Source organism: Aspergillus homomorphus, assembly GCF_003184865.1.
Source record: "Aspergillus homomorphus CBS 101889 unplaced genomic scaffold BO97scaffold_5, whole genome shotgun sequence".
Lineage (NCBI taxonomy): Eukaryota > Fungi > Ascomycota > Eurotiomycetes > Eurotiales > Aspergillaceae > Aspergillus > Aspergillus homomorphus.
Genome location: NW_020291891.1, coordinates 358,505 through 375,926, shown reverse-complemented (window position 1 = coordinate 375,926; position 17,422 = coordinate 358,505). Strand labels below are relative to the sequence as shown.

The window sequence follows — 17,422 nt, the reverse complement described above, 5'->3', positions numbered from 1 at the left end:
CATCGTATGTTCTCATTCCCTCCTCTTCCTCCCCGCTTTTCTTCTCTTATTTACTCTTAGGTTGACCCTTGATCCTTTCTGGGTGGAATCTCTTTGTCTGATTCATTTCCTCATACCCTAAACCCATCCCCATCCCCCTCTTCACCTGCAATATCCCGATGGCAACCTTTCTTCAGTCTCTGCCGGTTTGCTCGGCCATTCGCAAGCAATCCACCGCTGTCCCTTTCTCCATCCACAAAGCCTCACAGTCCATTGCATCCTCGGGACCGCGTAGTTCTTTCTCCACACTTTCCTCCTCCGCTAGTCTGATCACCTCCCGTAAGTTTGCAGCGCTTGCCGTCTAGTTCCATGCATCGGAACAGTAAGCATGCATAGCTGCTGCTTCTGTCCGACAACACAGGAAGAGAACCAGAAAGGGGAGTGAGTGCATGTATACTGATCCCACCCCGTGAACCTCAGCCCTCCGATCTTCTGTGCGCCTCAATGTCCGCTCCACCTCCTCCGCACAGCAATGTCGCACCTTCATCGCCCAACTGAGCCGCCGTCATTCTCAGACGCTCAAGGAGAGCGCGCCGACGACTCCGCAACCGCCCGCCAACCTCCAACTCACCAACCTCCCCTACTTCATCCGCCGCACCGCCTCCAACCTCCTCCCTGTATACATCGATAAGAAAGCCGGTGGTACCAAGCGCGAAACCAAGCTGCAGAAGACGGAAGGTGATCTCGACGCCTTGAGATCGGATCTGGCACAGTATCTGGGTCTGGAGTCGGGCGACCCGCACGCCCCCAAGAGTCCTGAGGTGACGATCAACCGTCTGAACGGTCACATTATTGTCAAGGTATGGCACACATAAGTACTTATCGAGTTATGATCCGGCTAACGCAACCACTATCTACAGGGCTGGCGGAAACGGGAGATCGAACAATTCCTGATGGAGCGCAACTTCTAGACCTGTTAACCGAAATTGAATCATGGATCCTTGTCGCTTCCGTCCTCCACCACGATTGTCAATATTCCATCTTCTACATCTGACTCAAGACGACGACATTAGTATCGTCTACAACGGTATCCCTTCACACCCCATCTCCCCCCTCACCGCGGAGCTTCAAGGATCCAAAAGGGACCATCGGAATCAGAAAGGAAATCAGCCAACAACCCTCCAAACCGAATACCTCCACAGAGATAAAAGGTGGGAGAGATAACACCACAAGCAAAATAATGTGCTTCAATCACAAGGGAAGCAGCTACAAGCGATAGTTGCACATAATCACAGTTATCCCTCTATCTCTCTATCCCCGGTCAACCAAAGTCATTCATGACCTCTCTCTCCCCATCTTCCAAACCACTATTTCCCTTTCTTCTTGTTAATCGATTCACACTGTACTATTTCCTCCAATCTTCTTCATCGTATTTCTCCTGGTGTTCTTACTCGCATTGCCTGTTCACGCCTCTTATTCTTTTTTTTTGTATGTATCCCGTCGCTTAACTACGGAGCTACTTAGCTTGTCATTTCGGGCGTGATCTCTCTGTTGTCCTCGTGTACGTGTGCAGTCTTATGCCTGTGACTTAGCAATTTCGACGAAGGACTTGACGAAATCGTATTTTCTTGCCGTCCACTCCATAATATACATAGGCAGGTAGCGTTGTATACGCGGGTATAGTACTGTGTTTAAATCCGAATTGGGTCCTCGGGGTCGGGGCCGTGCGTGTAGTGCCCAACCTTCCGTCTTAGTATTGATAGCAGTTCCCACGGGCGGCGCTCTTTGTATGCATGTATGGCACATACACCCTAGGAGTTGCTTCTTATCCACGAGCCCTTGAGGTTGACCCTTTTTACAGTACTATAAGGGAGTGATGAATCTGCCACGTCAGACATCACATGGTGGTGATTGTGTTCATTTTTTTACGCCCGAGGGTATTGAACATTGTACAGCCAGCGGTAAATCACACACAAGATACACACATTGTCACGCCTTTCAAGAATCTTTCCACCGGCGCCAAACGAGGAAAAACGGGATCAGAGGAGGAGAAGAGGTTAACAAGGAAAGATCAAAGCTGATGCAGATATAGTTTACTAAAAGTTGAGTAGAAGACATGAGAGAAGCAGACATCAACAAGGGGCATAACTGAAGCGGTGCCAGGGCACGCGAATAGGTGGCGCGAAACCCGGCTCCATGTCTAACCCATCACTCCGCAAGCCGGGCGTAGGTGATCAATTGCCGGACAACACCCGGGTCGATGTTGGGCATGAGCAACGCCCCTAGCAGACTCTCCTTGCGAGGAACAATTCCGGAAGGAAAATGTACCGTCGAATTCGTATCGGCTAGTTTGGACTTCTCGGCAAGCCGGCGAAGAATGGCCAAGCCTCGGTTGATGATTGAGCGGTAGGCTTCAGCTTCGTCGGCCTGGCCCCTTGCAGCATGACTCTGCCGAGCGTTGGTTGGGGGAGGGGGAACACGCTCGGTGCTCAAAAGACAAGACAGCCGAAGAAGGTGAATGGCAAACCCGTCCACTGATTCGAGCCATAATTTGGCAGTGGGGCCATCGGCGTACCCAGAAAGGATGTCTGCGGCCAAAAGACCCTGCATGAGGAAGACCTTTCGGAGATCCGCAATGGCAAGAGGCTTGCGGGGCTGGTCAGGAATTGGACAGATTGCGAGACCAAATGCACGGGTCAGTAATTCTTGCTGAACCGAGTTACCATCCCCAGAGAAGATCGCTTTGAAAAACGTCCGATTTGGCTCATCCCGTGCCAGAAGCTTCGCCAAACTGTCCACAGCAGCCGGTGTGTACTTATGAACGGACGGGTTGTATGAAGTGAACATGGTGCCTTCTGGCCCAATGACCGGCCCCGGGAACGGCGCGAAAGACAGGAGGAAATACAAAAGACACAAAGCTTCCTCTTTGCTGGGTAATTGAATGGTGTGAGCAACGTTACTCAAATAGATCACCGTGTCTTTCATGAAATCCAGGGTGTTTTGATGTGTCCGCAGGAGCATGTTGCGAGTACCCAGATACCGGATTATGGTCGACATGAACTGTACGACAGGCGGCGTCGACAGCATCGCAAAGTTCGAATCTGAAAATGAGAAATTCCGCAAAATCGTCGTGATACAAATAAGCCTATCCACAGCTCGATCTAGTTCGTAATCAAGGCTTCCAAACTCGGGCACGTCAGCCAAAGATGTCCATTCGGACTGGCATCCACGAGTCACTTCTTCATATGAGGATAGAAGCATTGAGTCCGAGACTTCGGGAGAATGTTCTGCGAGAAACTCCGCCTGGTCTTCTGCGCATTCTATTAAGCTCTCTACCAAATCATCGCAATTATCCAACGAAATCTGGATTGCGGGCTCAGACGAGATGGATGCGAGAGTATCCAAGGCCACGCGCATCTCGGCATGGATCCCAGACTTGATGCTCATGGTAAGGGCGTGAATATCAATGACCCCCAATTCAGCAAAGCTAGGAATATTCGGCTTCAACTTGGTTATATCTTCGCCAATCTGATACATTTCATCCACGACTATAGGCCCATGGAAATTGCTCTCTGGGAGCACCATTGGCTTGAATGGATCTTCAATGGGTTGTTTGACGGGCATATTCGAAGACTGGTCCAGTTGTTCCGGTTTACCGGGAACTGATATCGAGCCTTTCCCTCGCGGCGCAGGGGATTGTCCGGGTATTTGACTACTAGAATCGTGCGGCGTTGAGGGCGGCTGCGATTGACGTGAAATACTGAGACGGTGCGGATTTGGTTGTTTGTTCTGCGATTTGACTGGCGTAGGCGTGGCAAACCCATTTGCAGCATTGAGTTGTACACTATTGGGACCAGGGGCATTACTAGGGGAAGAGTGCCCCATCTGTTGTGGAGTTTCGAAGCCTTGGACTGGCTTTCCCGCTGGGGACTGTAGTTGCATGACCGAGGGATCGCTAGGCTGCCGGGACAACGGCGACTGCTGCATTTGCTCCGCATATTGCTTCTGTTGAGTACTGAGGAAGGCTTGTTCGTAAGGGGCAAGGTTCCGCTGGTAGTGGTCTCGGATTTCTTGCGCGGCGATCGGGACCTGCATCGGAGGAAACTGAAGCTGCGTAGCAATGACCTGCCACATGTTGGTGGCTGAAATCTTCTTCGAACCGCCCAGTTTCATAACAGTAGCGTAGAGTTGGACCAGATTTATTGGGCGACCGCACACGATTGGGCTGTGATCTAGGGGAAGGTTGCGCGACAGCATGAACTTCTGCAAGGATCGCATGAAAGCTTCTGGGTTCATGGGTTTCGCCATGGTCTGCTGCATCTGCCTGATAGCTGCCATTTGTTGAGGGTTCGCCATCGCGTTCATCCCAGCTGCCATGGGTCGCCCAGCCATGGCGGGATTCATGACCATTGGACGACCTTGTGATTGCATCTGCATGGCATGCAGACGTTGCTGCTGCTGCTGCGCAGCAATTGCCTGTTGGTAGCCCTGTGGCATGCCACCAAAATGAGCCTGCATTGGCGGTTGCACAGCGGCGGTTGTCATTGCAGGTGCGGGAGCATACTGAGGACCCATGCCAGGTGGAAATGGTTGACCAGGCATAAACGTGTTATTTTGCGGGGTGTTCACTCTGCTCGGATGATCTGATTGTGTCGGAGACATGTGCGAGCCTACTTGAGGACCCGCGGGTGTGAATGGGCTCGGGGAAGCAGTCCCCATCCGTTGAACACCATGCTGATCAAAGTCTTGCATGATTGGCGACTGGGTGACATTCGGCGAAGCGCCTTGTTGGAGATGTTGGTACGGAGTAGGATGCGAGGGAAACTGCGGCGCGCCGTTCGCCGCACCTTGATAGCCAGGGAAAGGCACCTGATGAGGGGTTTGCGAGCGAGAGGCAGCAATACCGCCAGGAGCTTGCCTTGGCGACATTGACATACCATCTTCAGGCCGTGGCCGTTTCGAAGGAATCACCTGGTTCGGGTTATGGAAGCCAGGCGAGACATTCCGCGGCACGCCGTTGAACATGCGCTGATATTGAGTAGGGTCGGGGGTGGGAGAGGCTTGAAGGAATGCCTGCGAAGGATCAATGGTCGCCTGGTGAAAAGCACCATTGTCATGGTTCGGGATATTCAAGGCGTCGGCTGGCCAGGCATTCATGTCGAGTAGTTTTGCCAACCCATCTGCGAGGCGAAGGAAGCTATCAGAAAAAATGACACATCGATTGAGAAGCCACCAGCAAGCTGCGACAGGGATAGTGGGAAGCTCGAAGTCATCATGACCATTCTCGAAGCAGAGAAGATGGTGTGTGTCAATAATAGGGGATGGTGATATTGCAGACGCGTCAAGTGCAGGAGCTGACCGTAAGGTGAGTCGCGCTTCGTTCTGCGACACGAGCAAAGCAACGGCCACCCTGAGTGTGACCTGAAGGGGCAATGGGGGAGTATAATGGGAGGGGGAAGGAAGGAAAGAGGAACCGAATGAAATTGGAAAAATATCAAAAAGAGAAAAGGAAGGGACAGACAGGATGGATGTACATACCGACAAGGCTGGATAACTAAAAATGCCGACTCACAAGCGGATGGAGGCCGGGTCCCGAACAGCAGTGGTTGGAAGGCCGGGCGAGAGATTGCGAGGGAGAGGTGGCAGGTCACGGGACCGACCGAGTAGCAACTGTCTGTGTTCGAGCGCGCAGTGAGCAGTGAGTGGTGGGTGGTGAGTCGAGAGATTTGGGTTAAGGCAGCAACAACTGGTGGCTGAGAGCGGAAAAAAGGCAGTAGTCAGCTTGGCACGAGGGTGAGCAAGCACTGAGCAAAGGAAGAAACCAAGGTCTGGGCCAGGTGGGTAAAAGCTTCGGACGTATCAAACACAAGATCAAACAGGTTAAACAACAGATGGATAGACAATAAGATAGCGCTGCACTCTCGATGACATGACGGGAGAACCATAGACAGCAAGAGGGAGGGCGTCACAACGTGCGTGGTTCAAGGTAGCTTCCGAGGAATGGCGAAAAGGTGGCCCGTCCTTCTTTAGTGCGTGGCCACAGTTGGGCTGAGGAGTGTGGGAGAGCAATTCCAATGGCTGGCACCGGGGAATGGGAAGAGAAGGGGGGGGGCACCACAAGCAATGGGGGACACGGCGTACCTTTGTTGTACACTGGCTGTACCTTGGGAATTTCGGGGTAATTTATCTTTTATCTTATTTTAGAATTTCGGTTTTTGGGGGGGGTTTGATGTTGAAAGGGAACGGTAGGGAAGACGACAAGAGAAGGGGGCGGGCGGCGTGGGAGGAGAGTGAGAGAGGGTCTGGGTTTTCGATTTCCTTTTGGAAAGGTGGAGTGGGAAAGACAAGAATGGAGACAAGACGTGGAGTGAGGGACACAGTGGAAGCGACACCTCAGGATGCGAAACAGAGAGAGGAGATTAGACGAGAGAGAACAAGACCAACCCAGTATGAGGATGAGCGTGTATGACAGCCTGAAGGCAAGTTGATCTCACTTCCCAACAAAGAGCAGACAGCAGCAACAGGGGGAAAAAAAAGAGCAGGAGCAGCAAGTGAGAGTGGTCCCGAAGATGGTAGGCGGTAATTCCTGACAGTATTCTCACTCAGCTGATCTGATCCCCCAGTACGGAGAGAGTTATACCAAGATCGCAAATCAACAATACTTTACCAAAACCTGACACAATTACAACCAGACCTGCATACCGGTAAACCAAGGTACACACTACTAACTGTGCGCCATTTGTGTACATTCTACTCCGAGTCGGTCCCGAGTAGTCCTGTAGGTGGTTCATAGTGTTCTGGCGTATCAACAGCATGGAAGAAACTCATCCAGTACACCCTACGCGACTACTGTATGTCATCAACCTAGTGGAACGATCATTCTTTTCAATAAACTTTCCCACCTTCAGTCTTGGCTTGGCTTTGGGGGACCCCCTCCTGGTCTGTGCAGGATCAATAATACATCCAATAATAGCACCTCGAATCCTCCAGACTTTCGCAGTATGTACATGCAACATACATACAGACATACACTAAGTAACGACTGACTAACTAAACCTCGACGGCCTCCGCAAGCGCTGCCAAGTGATGACCTGCCTTATCGGGAAGGTAGCCCAACTGGCTGGGTCGTACCAGCCAAAGCTGGCTGTTTCACCCATCTTGTCCTGGCCAGGAAGGCGATCATCTTCAAAGATGACAGCCAACATGATTTCACGGAAGGGTCAAGTGCCGCCGTCCACGGTGGATTTACTAGAGTTTGGCACAAACACCTCAGATGTCACGCCGTATGGAAACATATAAGATGGCATCCCCGCTCGTCGGAGCATTCCACCGCATCATTCTTCATCTGAATTTCTGACTTAGCCCATCACAATGACAACATCCAAAGAATGGCAGAAGATGCTCAACGGTGAGCTCTACTGGGCCTGGGACGCGGATCTTCAAGCCAACCGCCAGCGATGTAAGGCAGCATGCGACAAGTTCAACCAAGCAGGTCAAGTGTCTCGACGTCGGAGGGTGGAACTATGGAGAGAGTAAGAAACATCAAACATTGGGTCTAGATGTACTGCGACTCGTCAGGCTGACCCATACCGTCAAAGCATCATTGGTGACACTCGTCCTCTGCCTCCAGCCCTCTCCGATCCCCAGGAAGACGAGAAGCTTTTCAATGAAACGGACCCATTTGTGGACCCTCCGATCTCTGTCGATCACGGCTTGAACTTCAAAGTGGGAAAAGGCACATTCCTCAACTTCAACCTTCTCGTGCTTGACACCTGCCTCGTTAAGATCGGCGAACGGGTGCTTTTCGGTCCCAATGTCTCGATCTACGGCGCCACCCATCCCATGGATCCCGCTGTGAGAAAAGGCCTTGAAGGTCCTGAATGCGGCAGGGAAGTCCACATTGAAGATGATGTATGGATAGGAGGCAGTGTCATCATCCTTGCTGGTGTCACGATAGGGCGTGGATGCACCGTAGGAGCTGGGTCTGTGGTGACGAAGGTACGTGGATCCGCACGACTCCAAATCACAAAACTACCCGCTAACACTCACTGAATCTGGCTATAGAGTGTACCACCATTTCATTTCGTTGCGGGTAATCCTGCCCGAGTCATACGCAAGATAGAAACAAGCTTGGATCCTGACCAGCAGCTGAAAGAGCCTGAGGCGGAGTGAGATAGGCTATATCCACAACGCTATCTCTATAGTGATCACAAACGCGATAGATATCATCTCTCAATCGGATCCCATGTCCAGCACGTTCTAATCGTTTCAGTCAGTGATCCCTAAAAAGTGATCCAATCCGGCCGTCCGGTTCGCCCGAACACGACTGAAAGACGTGAACTGACTGCGGATGCCATAAAACAACGATCCAATCCGTCTAAGCTGTACTGTTTACCCAGCTGATCAAAGTATAAGATAATCATGTGGCCGTACTAGCCCGGGAGCCTGTGTCTACATCTGCTGGTAAGCTCGGGAGGATTGAGAAATCGAACGAGGTAGCTTACAAAGGTCGTCCAAGAAATGTTCGTATCATCATCGGGACCTTGAGCCGCGCGTGCATCCCAGACCTTCTTTAACAAGTCGTTTGGTACTGGGTTACGGAATTCAGACCTTCTCTCGATTTCACGCAATCTGCCCAGAATATAGTACCGTGAATGAGGCGACAGATAGTCCGCTCCGGCCATGAAGAGGGGCAAAACGACGAGCTCTATAACTGAGCAATCGGAGGAGATCATCGCTGTCGCGTCGAGAATCTTTGTCACACAATCCTGTATTTCGGGGTCGCGAGCTGATTTATGCGGATCCATTAAGCGTAAGATACGCAAAACACATGCGAATTTGAAGGCCTCCGCTATAGCCAGCCATAAGGGATCTGCTGTAGGGTAGGCTCTGCCATGTGGGTCCCAGGAATAAAGCTTCTGCTTGGCCAAATGCAAGGCAAGTTGATACTCATCCCATGATAGCCAGCCCAGCATGTGCGCCTTTGACTTCTCCAACGCATCACCAATAATCAGAAAGATCTCACGCGGGACTCCATTAACCTGTTCAAACATGTCATCGCTTGCATAAGCGACCAAGTCTCGAACGTCTTGGGAAAAGCACATTCTTTCAGCGCCAGCGAATGCTCGGACGATGTCAAGCCTATGGTCGATCGTCAGCAGGTTCGAAACTAGATGTACGCAGATGGAGCAGTGACTGACCAAGCCAGATTCCCGAGAAAGAAGACTGCGCACTGACGACGTCCATTCAATCCGTCGGCAATCAACTGCTTATACACGGACATGGCTCCAGTGATATGAATTCCATGCGAAGACACCCCAGATTCGCTTATCTGCATATATGTCAATTTATGAGCCTGAAGCGACACTGGTTTCGGGTTTTCCTGCTGGTGGAGCTTACATCATGGAGTAGCAAAAGTTGAATGATAGCGAGCACCGTGTCCTGTTCCTCTTCTCGCAAAGACGTCCGCTGGCTTTTTCGGATTTCCCCACTCAGTGCGCGTATCGCTTTCAATCGGAACTCCACGGCGGTGGCCTCGTGCATCGTTTCATCCCCCACCAGCCTGCCCAGATGGGAGGCAGATAGCCCTAGAACGGCATATAACAGACCGACCTGCTTGCGTGCTAGAGGAAGAATGAATGCTCGGTACGGATTATTGTCATCGTCTCCAACCTCAGCAATTTGATGGGGACAGATAACTTTATCGTCTATGACACAGCGTTAATGTCTTCTGCTCCCACAGATCAGCTCCAAGCAGGGTTGGTCTTACAATGTGTCAACAGCCTCTCTGTGAGAGGTGATACAAGGACTGCGCTAATATCGTCTGAAAGCTCCGCCAGGGGTTGATTCGAATCATCCGAGACCGACGACTCCTTAGTTGGAGATCTCGAGCTGTCTTCAGCCATAGCCACCGATGTCGATCCTGCGACACCATCCGATAGCCCTTCCGTTGCAGAAGATTGTTCTCTAGTAGAAGCTCGGTTGCTGACCGGTATACGTGCCCCCTTCCACTTTCCCCGACTAGCGATACCGCAAAATCTGAACTGTTCGGGATACCCTCCACATACCAAGCCTTTGGAGATACAACGTTCACAGTTTGGCCGACCACGATCGCATTTGCGGCATTTTTCCCGGCATGTCAGGCATGCCGGACCTGCAGCAGTACGTGAGAAACAGTGGTAGACAACTCAAGAAGAGATTGCAGCCGGGTGCACTCATACCAGCTCGTGGCATTCTGCCGTCCGCCCATGGGCATTCACCGTACACGGTTCTTAGCTGCTGACCACGCGATGCTGGGTGTTCAAGACGATGACATCACTCGTATGAGCCACATAACCACATCCGAGGTGCTAAAACATGATCATACAGTCTGTCGATGGTGGTGTGCCTTATGTGGGTTCCCGCTTCTTGTTTCACAAGGCTTGAAGGGACTGATGTTATCGCCCAAGTAGGCTGGGTGATTTACCCGATCAAGGTACTGATGGGGCTGTGGGGTGATGACTAAGGGAGCTATCATGCACCCATTAAATGGTTAGGCACTGAATCACGAATGCTGAATAATGAATGCACTGGGTTTTCGCATCCAGCCGCACATGCAGTTTGCATCTGCATCGACTGCAGCTTCAAGTTATGCCATTTGCCATAGAAAGACAGAATTTTGGAGGTATAAGACATCACGATGTGGCAATTTCTCATGTCTCTGTTTGGGGGTGATCAGCAGCCGGATCCGGAAACAGCCTTGTTCGAATACGAAGTCCCAACTGACAACCACAGAAACCATGACATTTATGTCTTAGAATTGCTAGTAGATAGGGCGACGTGAAGATGCCACTGGCAGGATCGACAAAGTTGGTCGATCACTGTAGTGCATATGGAGCTTGTATTGCAGGAACCGGAATTATGTACACCGTGAAACGCCCGGCTAGGCTTTTTAATCATGCTGATCACATCTGCTTGATATGCCTAGACAAGAAACAAGGACTCGAACAGCATGCGGTGGTACAGCAGCTGTAGGCGCTTGTCTGTCAGATGGGGCCACGGAATTGATAAGATATCGGCAAAGCCAACGGAGCCTTGGAGTATTCATGAACGACCTAAGCTTAAATCGTGCTGTCAAGACCTAAGTCAAGTCGAGGGAAGCCGTAGAGCCATTCCTCGACTTTGTTTGAGAGTCATTGCCGGTTTTCCATCTCCACCAGTAGATCTATTATAGTTACGTCCGCCATAGTCCACTAGTCATTTTTTCATACGATTCAAATGAGCTGGTGGAAGCTCGACTGAGCACGTAGTAGGTAGGAGGTAGGAGGTGAAGATGCTGCTCACCCAAAGGATTGATCTGGGAAGATCACTCTTCAGAAGCTCACCCTAGAGTTACCCAGGCATCAATACCACTGTTTAGTTCACTTAGAGACCAATTAACCTCAAAACGGGCTTGTTCCCACAGAGTTTGTGTGAAGCTCACTTCCACAGGAATGACCCAGAACAGCTCGCTTTGATGTAGTAGTGATCTCTCAAGTAGCCTTGTCCTCTTATACAGTATGTAGACGGATTGCATGCTGCTTCGTGGCGCTGTGTACATGATTCGAACCAATACAACAGTCGCTGGGTACTGTACCAGATTTATAGCCACCATTGCTCTCTTATCTGGCCACATCTATTGCCTCCCTTTTGCATTATCCAAGTACCAATTCTGATATCCAGCCAGTCCGCTATTCGAGCCCTCAATCAAATCATGAGCGCCTTGGCACGCGACCCTTCTCAGACCAGGATGGAAATGACAGATGACACCACACAGGATCATGTGCATATAACGAATCACACGGAAAGCACAATCGAGTCCTACGGAGTCCCGGGGAGGAGCGTATCCGCTCCTACAAAAGTGAACGTTTGATTCGTCCTGTTCGACCCGCGCTACTTGGTCGGTTTGAGTCGGTCTTATGTTGCAGTCTCATATGGCTGAAACGGTGATGGAGCGGGTTTTGAGCTGCCTTGAGCGCTAGCGGAGGCAGTGAGACTTTGCTGGAGGCACAAGATTTTTGTTATTGACCCGTGCTTTACGCTTCATGTGTGCATTTGTGAGCGATAATCGGTTGCAGGTGTGGTGATGGTCTATGATAGAGTTGGAATTGATGACTGATTCCTGCTTTTATCAGCTATCTGTGGGTGTTTATTCTGTGATACTATGAAGGACGTTGATGATCCCTCGGTCCTTGGGATATCAAGCAAGTATGATGTAATGAGTCTGGGGGCCCTGCTTTTCTAGAATTATGAGACGTAGCTGAGTATTGATTCGCTTTTTGGATAGTGCGGTTTGTGTGAGTTTGTCGCAAGATAGCGAGAGGACTTGGTAGCAGTAAATATATATATGTGCGGATAAAATGACTTCAGTTATGTCTTGTGGGCCTTTCAATGTAGAAGGTACTGCATATACCTGTAAAAGGGAATCCCGCGAAGATGCCTATCACGAGACGAGAATTGGATTTATTAGTAGTGGAGGTCTACGATAGACCTGAAGCCATCACTGGTTCATATACAGCTTAGATAGGGAGAGAAGGCTCTATCTGATTATTCTTGTTGACCATCGTTTTCTACAGAAGATGTCGGGTCCATTCTGGACCTAATGTTGCTACGCTGTTTGCATGACCTGCTTGAAGACGAAGCATACTTGTTTTCATTCGATATATAAGATTCTTGGGGGCCTTGCTTTGATATAGATACGCCCAGCGTGGGTTGTATGGAAGGAGAACAATGACAGGAGAAGTCCAAGCACCCACAATAATTGCAGGCGCTCTTCAATCATTGTGCGGTGATAATGCAAACGCGGCATCACCTGAACTCTCACAACCACAGAGAGTCCTTCATCAAACAAGAGATGATATCCGTCGCTCATGAGTCGGTAAGTTCTGCCTGAGGTTGCCACTGGATGCTTCTAGCTGACCGGTCACATGACCGGGCTCTGAGCTTCGTGAGCCCGGCTAACTGTCATCGACGCAATAGCTCTGAACAACCCAAGTCACTCTACAGCTTTGCATCTAACGGTTATCACCTCGTTACTCTTATACTGCCCCAGGACACGCCGGGCGATACTTCTCCAGATCACACTTCTTTTTGGTTCCGCCTTAGATATTCGCCATGGGAGACGTCGCCGTGGAGACTCCGGCGAACAACGTCACGCCTCACACCAAGGCAACTCCATTGGACACCATTCCTAACATAGACTCGCTGGAAGGCACCGGAAACGACGGTGGTGACGAGTATGCCACTTTGAAGCGCTTACAGAGACACTTGGAGTACGTTCGAACCTGGGTGGTGATTGCCTCAGCCCGTACTGACCCTTCGAACCTAGGTATATCCAGCTCCAGGAGGAATACATTAAGGATGAGCAAAGGTAAGGTATCTTGAAACCTTGTACCTCGGTCACACTGCTAACGATGGACTACTCTGTAGGAGCCTGAAGCGAGAGCTGGTTCGTGCACAGGAGGAGATCAAGCGGATACAGAGTGTTCCCTTGGTTATTGGCCAATTCATGGAAGCGATCGATCAGAAGTATGGCGCGCCGCATATTCAATATCTACAGTACTGATTATCTTTCTATAGCACCGGTATCGTCCAGTCATCGACCGGCTCGAATTATGTCGTCCGCATCCTGTCTACCCTCGACCGCGAGAAGCTCAAGCCTTCATCCTCGGTCGCTCTCCACCGTCACTCCAACGCCCTTGTCGATATCCTCCCTCCGGAGGCAGACTCCTCGATCGCTATGTTGGGTGAGAATGAGAAGCCGGATGTTACATATGCAGATGTTGGTGGTCTCGATATGCAGAAGCAGGAAATCAGGGAGGCGGTCGAATTGCCTTTGACGCACTTTGACCTCTACAAGCAGATCGGTAGGTCTTTCCTCCATTGATCTCTTGAAGTCCTCCTTCCCGGGGCTACGGTCTTGGAAATCTCTTACTGACCGACTCAGGTATCGATCCTCCTCGTGGTGTCCTTCTGTACGGTCCTCCTGGTACGGGTAAGACTATGCTGGTCAAGGCAGTGGCGAACAGCACGACCGCCAGCTTTATCCGTGTGAACGGTTCGGAATTCGTTCAAAAGTATCTCGGTGAAGGACCTCGCATGGTCCGTGATGTGTTCAGAATGGCTCGGGAGAACTCCCCAGCCATCATCTTCATCGATGAAATCGATGCCATCGCCACCAAGCGTTTCGACGCCCAGACAGGTGCCGACCGTGAGGTCCAGCGTATCCTGCTGGAGCTTTTGAACCAGATGGATGGTTTTGAGCAAACGAGCAATGTCAAGGTCATTATGGCTACTAACCGAGCGGACACTCTGGATCCCGCCTTGTTGCGTCCGGGTCGTCTGGACCGAAAGATCGAGTTCCCGTCCTTGCGTGACCGACGTGAGCGCCGGTTGATCTTCACCACGATAGCGTCTAAGATGTCTCTCTCTCCCGAGGTTGACCTGGACTCCCTGATTGTGCGTAACGAGCCGCTCTCGGGTGCGGTTATCGCGGCTATCATGCAGGAGGCGGGTCTTCGCGCCGTTCGTAAGAACCGCTATAATATCATCCAATCCGATCTGGAAGATGCCTATGCTGCCCAAGTGAAGACTGGACAGGAATCCGATAGGTGCGTTTTCGTTTTGCTCTTTCTCTGATTTGGATAAGACTAACCGACCACAGACTCGAGTTCTACCGGTAAATCAGGTGGGGGAGAAGCGTGGAGGTTGAGGTGGCAATGTGTTTGCAAAAGACAATCAAGCTGGGTGTTAGCTGTAATACTTTTAGGCATCACATATCAAGACAATGATTGACGCATCTGAGCACTTGTTGACGTAGATTGTCTGAATCCTAGTCAGTCAATCAGACACAACACATGACGATTGCGACACTAAATCATTGGGCTGTGCAGGGACCTTTCGGGACTCCGTAGCAAAAGAGCTAGGCTAACTAGCGGAGCTCCACGGCACCGTACCTGTCAGCTGCTCAACCGGCAAGGCAAGGTACCGTCGACTTACGATACGGGTACAACAGGCAGCAGGCCAAGGCGGTCTTACATCATCATTCTCAGCGCAGATAGGCTGATAAGAAGCGGTAGACGCGTTGGGGGAAGTCGGTACACCCTCAACCACTTTTAACAAGCAAGGTAGACCTGATAACGAGATTGAGAATTCATATCTGCCAGCTACGAGTAGATGACCTGAGTTTAACTGTACAAGTACTTCATTTCCTGAAGAACAGAAGAAACTGGAAAATCAGGCACAGCAGCTTAAGCTAGCAACAGGAAGATAAACCCCGTGATCATCTCTCGAAGATCTCCTTGTCAATGACGCAGCCAGGACAGCCACCCATTGGCTGGCCCGCAGCAAGGCAGCCTGAGGCGGCGGGTAAGCCTGGAGGAGGTCGCTCCGCAACCAACCAGCCAACCAACCAGTCACTGCTCACTCGCATCATTACCCGCTGTGACCGACACTCTCCCCTTCCCCCCGGACCCGGGCGTGACCTCCTCTCCTCACTCTCTTCTTCGCCTCTCCTCTTCGTCCTCGGTTCCCTTTTCCTCTCCCACATCTTCCTTGGTCTCGGGTTTCCTATCCTCGACATCTTTATCGCTCATCCCATTCTTTTCAACTTGCGTCATTGTCGCTCTTTGAGTCGTTCTTTCAGGTGTCGCCCATCATGAAGTCCGTCTCTTTGCTCACAGCATCTATGCTGTTGGGCTACACCTCCGCCGAGGTCCACAAGCTCAAGCTTAACAAGGTCTCCCTTGACGAGCAGCTCGTACGTTCCTCACCACGGCAGTTCTCCTGCCTTGAATTCTAGCTCATCTGTTGTCCTAATCTACGATGACTGACCTTATCGGATGTAGACCACCCACAACATCGACGCCCATGTCCGCGCGCTGGGCCAGAAGTACATGGGCATTCGCCCCAACATTCACAGTGAACTCCTCCAGGAGACTCCCATCAACGACTTGAGCCGTCACGACGTTCTTGTTGATAACTTCATGAACGCACAGTGTAAGTGACGATTGCCTTGGTCTCGAGCTGTAGCATCCCCTTGATGAGCAACTGCTTATCTCTCTCCGCACTAGACTTCTCGGAGATCGAGCTTGGTACTCCCCCTCAGACGTTCAAGGTCGTCTTGGACACTGGCAGCTCCAACCTGTGGGTTCCTTCTTCGGAGTGTGGCTCCATCGCCTGCTACCTGCACAACAAGTACGACTCGTCGTCATCCAGCACATACAAGAAGAATGGCAGCGAGTTCTCTATCCGCTACGGCTCTGGCAGTCTCAGCGGCTTTGTTTCTCAGGACACCCTCAAGATTGGGGACCTGACTGTCAAGGGACAGGATTTCGCTGAGGCCACCCAGGAACCTGGGTTGGCGTTTGCTTTCGGCCGATTCGACGGCATTCTCGGATTGGGCTATGACACCATTTCCGTTAACAAGATCGTTCCCCCCTTCTACAACATGCTGAAGCAGGGACTTCTGGACGAGCCTGTCTTTGCGTTCTACCTTGGAGATGCCAACAAGGAGGGCGATAGCTCCGTGGCCACCTTTGGCGGTGTTGACAAGAGCCACTACACTGGCGAGCTGATCAAGATCCCTCTCCGCCGCAAGGCCTACTGGGAGGTGGATCTCGACTCCATTGCCCTTGGTGATGATGTTGCTGAGCTTGAAAACACTGGTGTCATTCTCGACACCGGTACTTCCCTCATTGCTCTCCCCTCCAGCCTTGCTGAGATGATGTAAGTTCCTCGGTCGGGTGTCTTGCTCCTGACAGTTCCGCTAACAATAGCACAGTAACGCCCAAATTGGTGCCAAGAAGGGATGGACTGGTCAGTACACCATTGACTGCGCCAAGCGCTCCTCCTTGCCCGATGTGACCTTCGCTCTGAGCGGCCACAACTTCACCATCTCTGCCTTCGACTACACCCTTGAGACCCAGGGATCGTGCATCAGTGCCTTCATGGGCATGGACTTCCCTGAGCCAGTTGGTCCTCTGGCCATCCTGGGTGACTCCTTCCTGCGCAAGTGGTACAGCGTATATGACCTTGGCAACAGTGCCGTTGGTCTTGCCAAGGCCAAGTAAACTGGTGGGCTCCAGGAGCGTAACCTCACGTTATGAACGCCAGATGAAGGGGATGATATCACATATATTAGCTCGAACCCCTAGCGCGCAGTAATCATCGTTAGGAAATGATTTCAAGAATTGTTTGCATTCGAACTCAGTTGTTGCCTTTTCAGTCAGTCCATGTCGTGTGTCTACCGATCCGTGTTTACTTCCGAGAGTACTTCGTAATCAATCCTGTACGAGTCCAAGTGTTCAGCATAATAAACAATTTCTCTCGAATGGAGAGAGGACAGCAACAATGCGGGGAAGTCTTCTGTCTTTGTTTTTGAATTCTTTGTGCAATTATAGAGAAGATGACGATGAATGATAAGTTT

The 17,422-nt window shown here is 51.0% G+C and overlaps 7 protein-coding genes across 7 annotated transcripts; 4 read left to right on the top strand and 3 right to left on the bottom strand.

Annotated features, from left to right (window-relative positions):
• Positions 1-158: 158 nt before the first annotated feature.
• On the top strand, positions 159-950 carry BO97DRAFT_338288 (mitochondrial 54S ribosomal protein mL49; the record flags this gene model as incomplete). Its single annotated transcript, XM_025691517.1, has 3 exons — positions 159-318; positions 460-839; positions 900-950. The coding sequence occupies 3 exons, from the start codon at positions 159-161 to the stop codon at positions 948-950; spliced, it is 591 nt and encodes a 196-aa protein (XP_025554590.1).
• Positions 951-2,129: 1,179 nt separating this feature from the next.
• BO97DRAFT_211816 (putative ARID/BRIGHT domain protein (SWI1)) lies at positions 2,130-5,499 on the bottom strand. The gene has a single exon (XM_025690578.1). It carries the CDS (start codon positions 5,134-5,136, stop codon positions 2,188-2,190), a length of 2,949 nt encoding a protein of 982 aa, XP_025554589.1. The 5' UTR covers positions 5,137-5,499; the 3' UTR covers positions 2,130-2,187.
• A 1,015-nt stretch (positions 5,500-6,514) lies between these two features.
• BO97DRAFT_212103 (uncharacterized protein) lies at positions 6,515-6,909 on the bottom strand. Its single transcript, XM_025690580.1, has one exon. It carries the CDS (start codon positions 6,792-6,794, stop codon positions 6,582-6,584), a length of 213 nt encoding a protein of 70 aa, XP_025554588.1. The 5' UTR covers positions 6,795-6,909; the 3' UTR covers positions 6,515-6,581.
• A 299-nt stretch (positions 6,910-7,208) lies between these two features.
• BO97DRAFT_211952 (sugar O-acetyltransferase) lies at positions 7,209-8,327 on the top strand. Its single transcript, XM_025690579.1, has 4 exons — positions 7,209-7,511; positions 7,578-7,977; positions 8,044-8,071; positions 8,157-8,327. The coding sequence occupies exons 1-4, from the start codon at positions 7,351-7,353 to the stop codon at positions 8,240-8,242; spliced, it is 675 nt and encodes a 224-aa protein (XP_025554587.1). The 5' UTR covers positions 7,209-7,350; the 3' UTR covers positions 8,243-8,327.
• BO97DRAFT_403425 (Zn(II)2Cys6 transcription factor) lies at positions 8,079-10,597 on the bottom strand. The gene is made up of 6 exons (XM_025694730.1): positions 10,200-10,597; positions 9,749-10,132; positions 9,379-9,686; positions 9,180-9,310; positions 8,484-9,120; positions 8,079-8,430 (listed from the first exon to the last, which is right to left on the bottom strand). The coding sequence occupies exons 1-6, from the start codon at positions 10,210-10,212 to the stop codon at positions 8,383-8,385; spliced, it is 1,521 nt and encodes a 506-aa protein (XP_025554586.1). The 5' UTR covers positions 10,213-10,597; the 3' UTR covers positions 8,079-8,382.
• Positions 10,598-12,982: 2,385 nt separating this feature from the next.
• rpt3 (proteasome regulatory particle base subunit RPT3) lies at positions 12,983-14,803 on the top strand. The gene is made up of 6 exons (XM_025694729.1): positions 12,983-13,268; positions 13,325-13,366; positions 13,426-13,524; positions 13,576-13,862; positions 13,943-14,606; positions 14,660-14,803. Exons 1-6 carry the CDS (start codon positions 13,111-13,113, stop codon positions 14,676-14,678), a joined length of 1,269 nt encoding a protein of 422 aa, XP_025554585.1. The 5' UTR covers positions 12,983-13,110; the 3' UTR covers positions 14,679-14,803.
• Positions 14,804-15,420: 617 nt separating this feature from the next.
• BO97DRAFT_403423 (pepsin-like aspartic protease) lies at positions 15,421-17,355 on the top strand. The gene is made up of 4 exons (XM_025694728.1): positions 15,421-15,754; positions 15,843-15,993; positions 16,068-16,722; positions 16,778-17,355. The coding sequence occupies exons 1-4, from the start codon at positions 15,653-15,655 to the stop codon at positions 17,064-17,066; spliced, it is 1,197 nt and encodes a 398-aa protein (XP_025554584.1). The 5' UTR covers positions 15,421-15,652; the 3' UTR covers positions 17,067-17,355.
• The last annotated feature ends 67 nt before the right edge of the window (positions 17,356-17,422 follow it).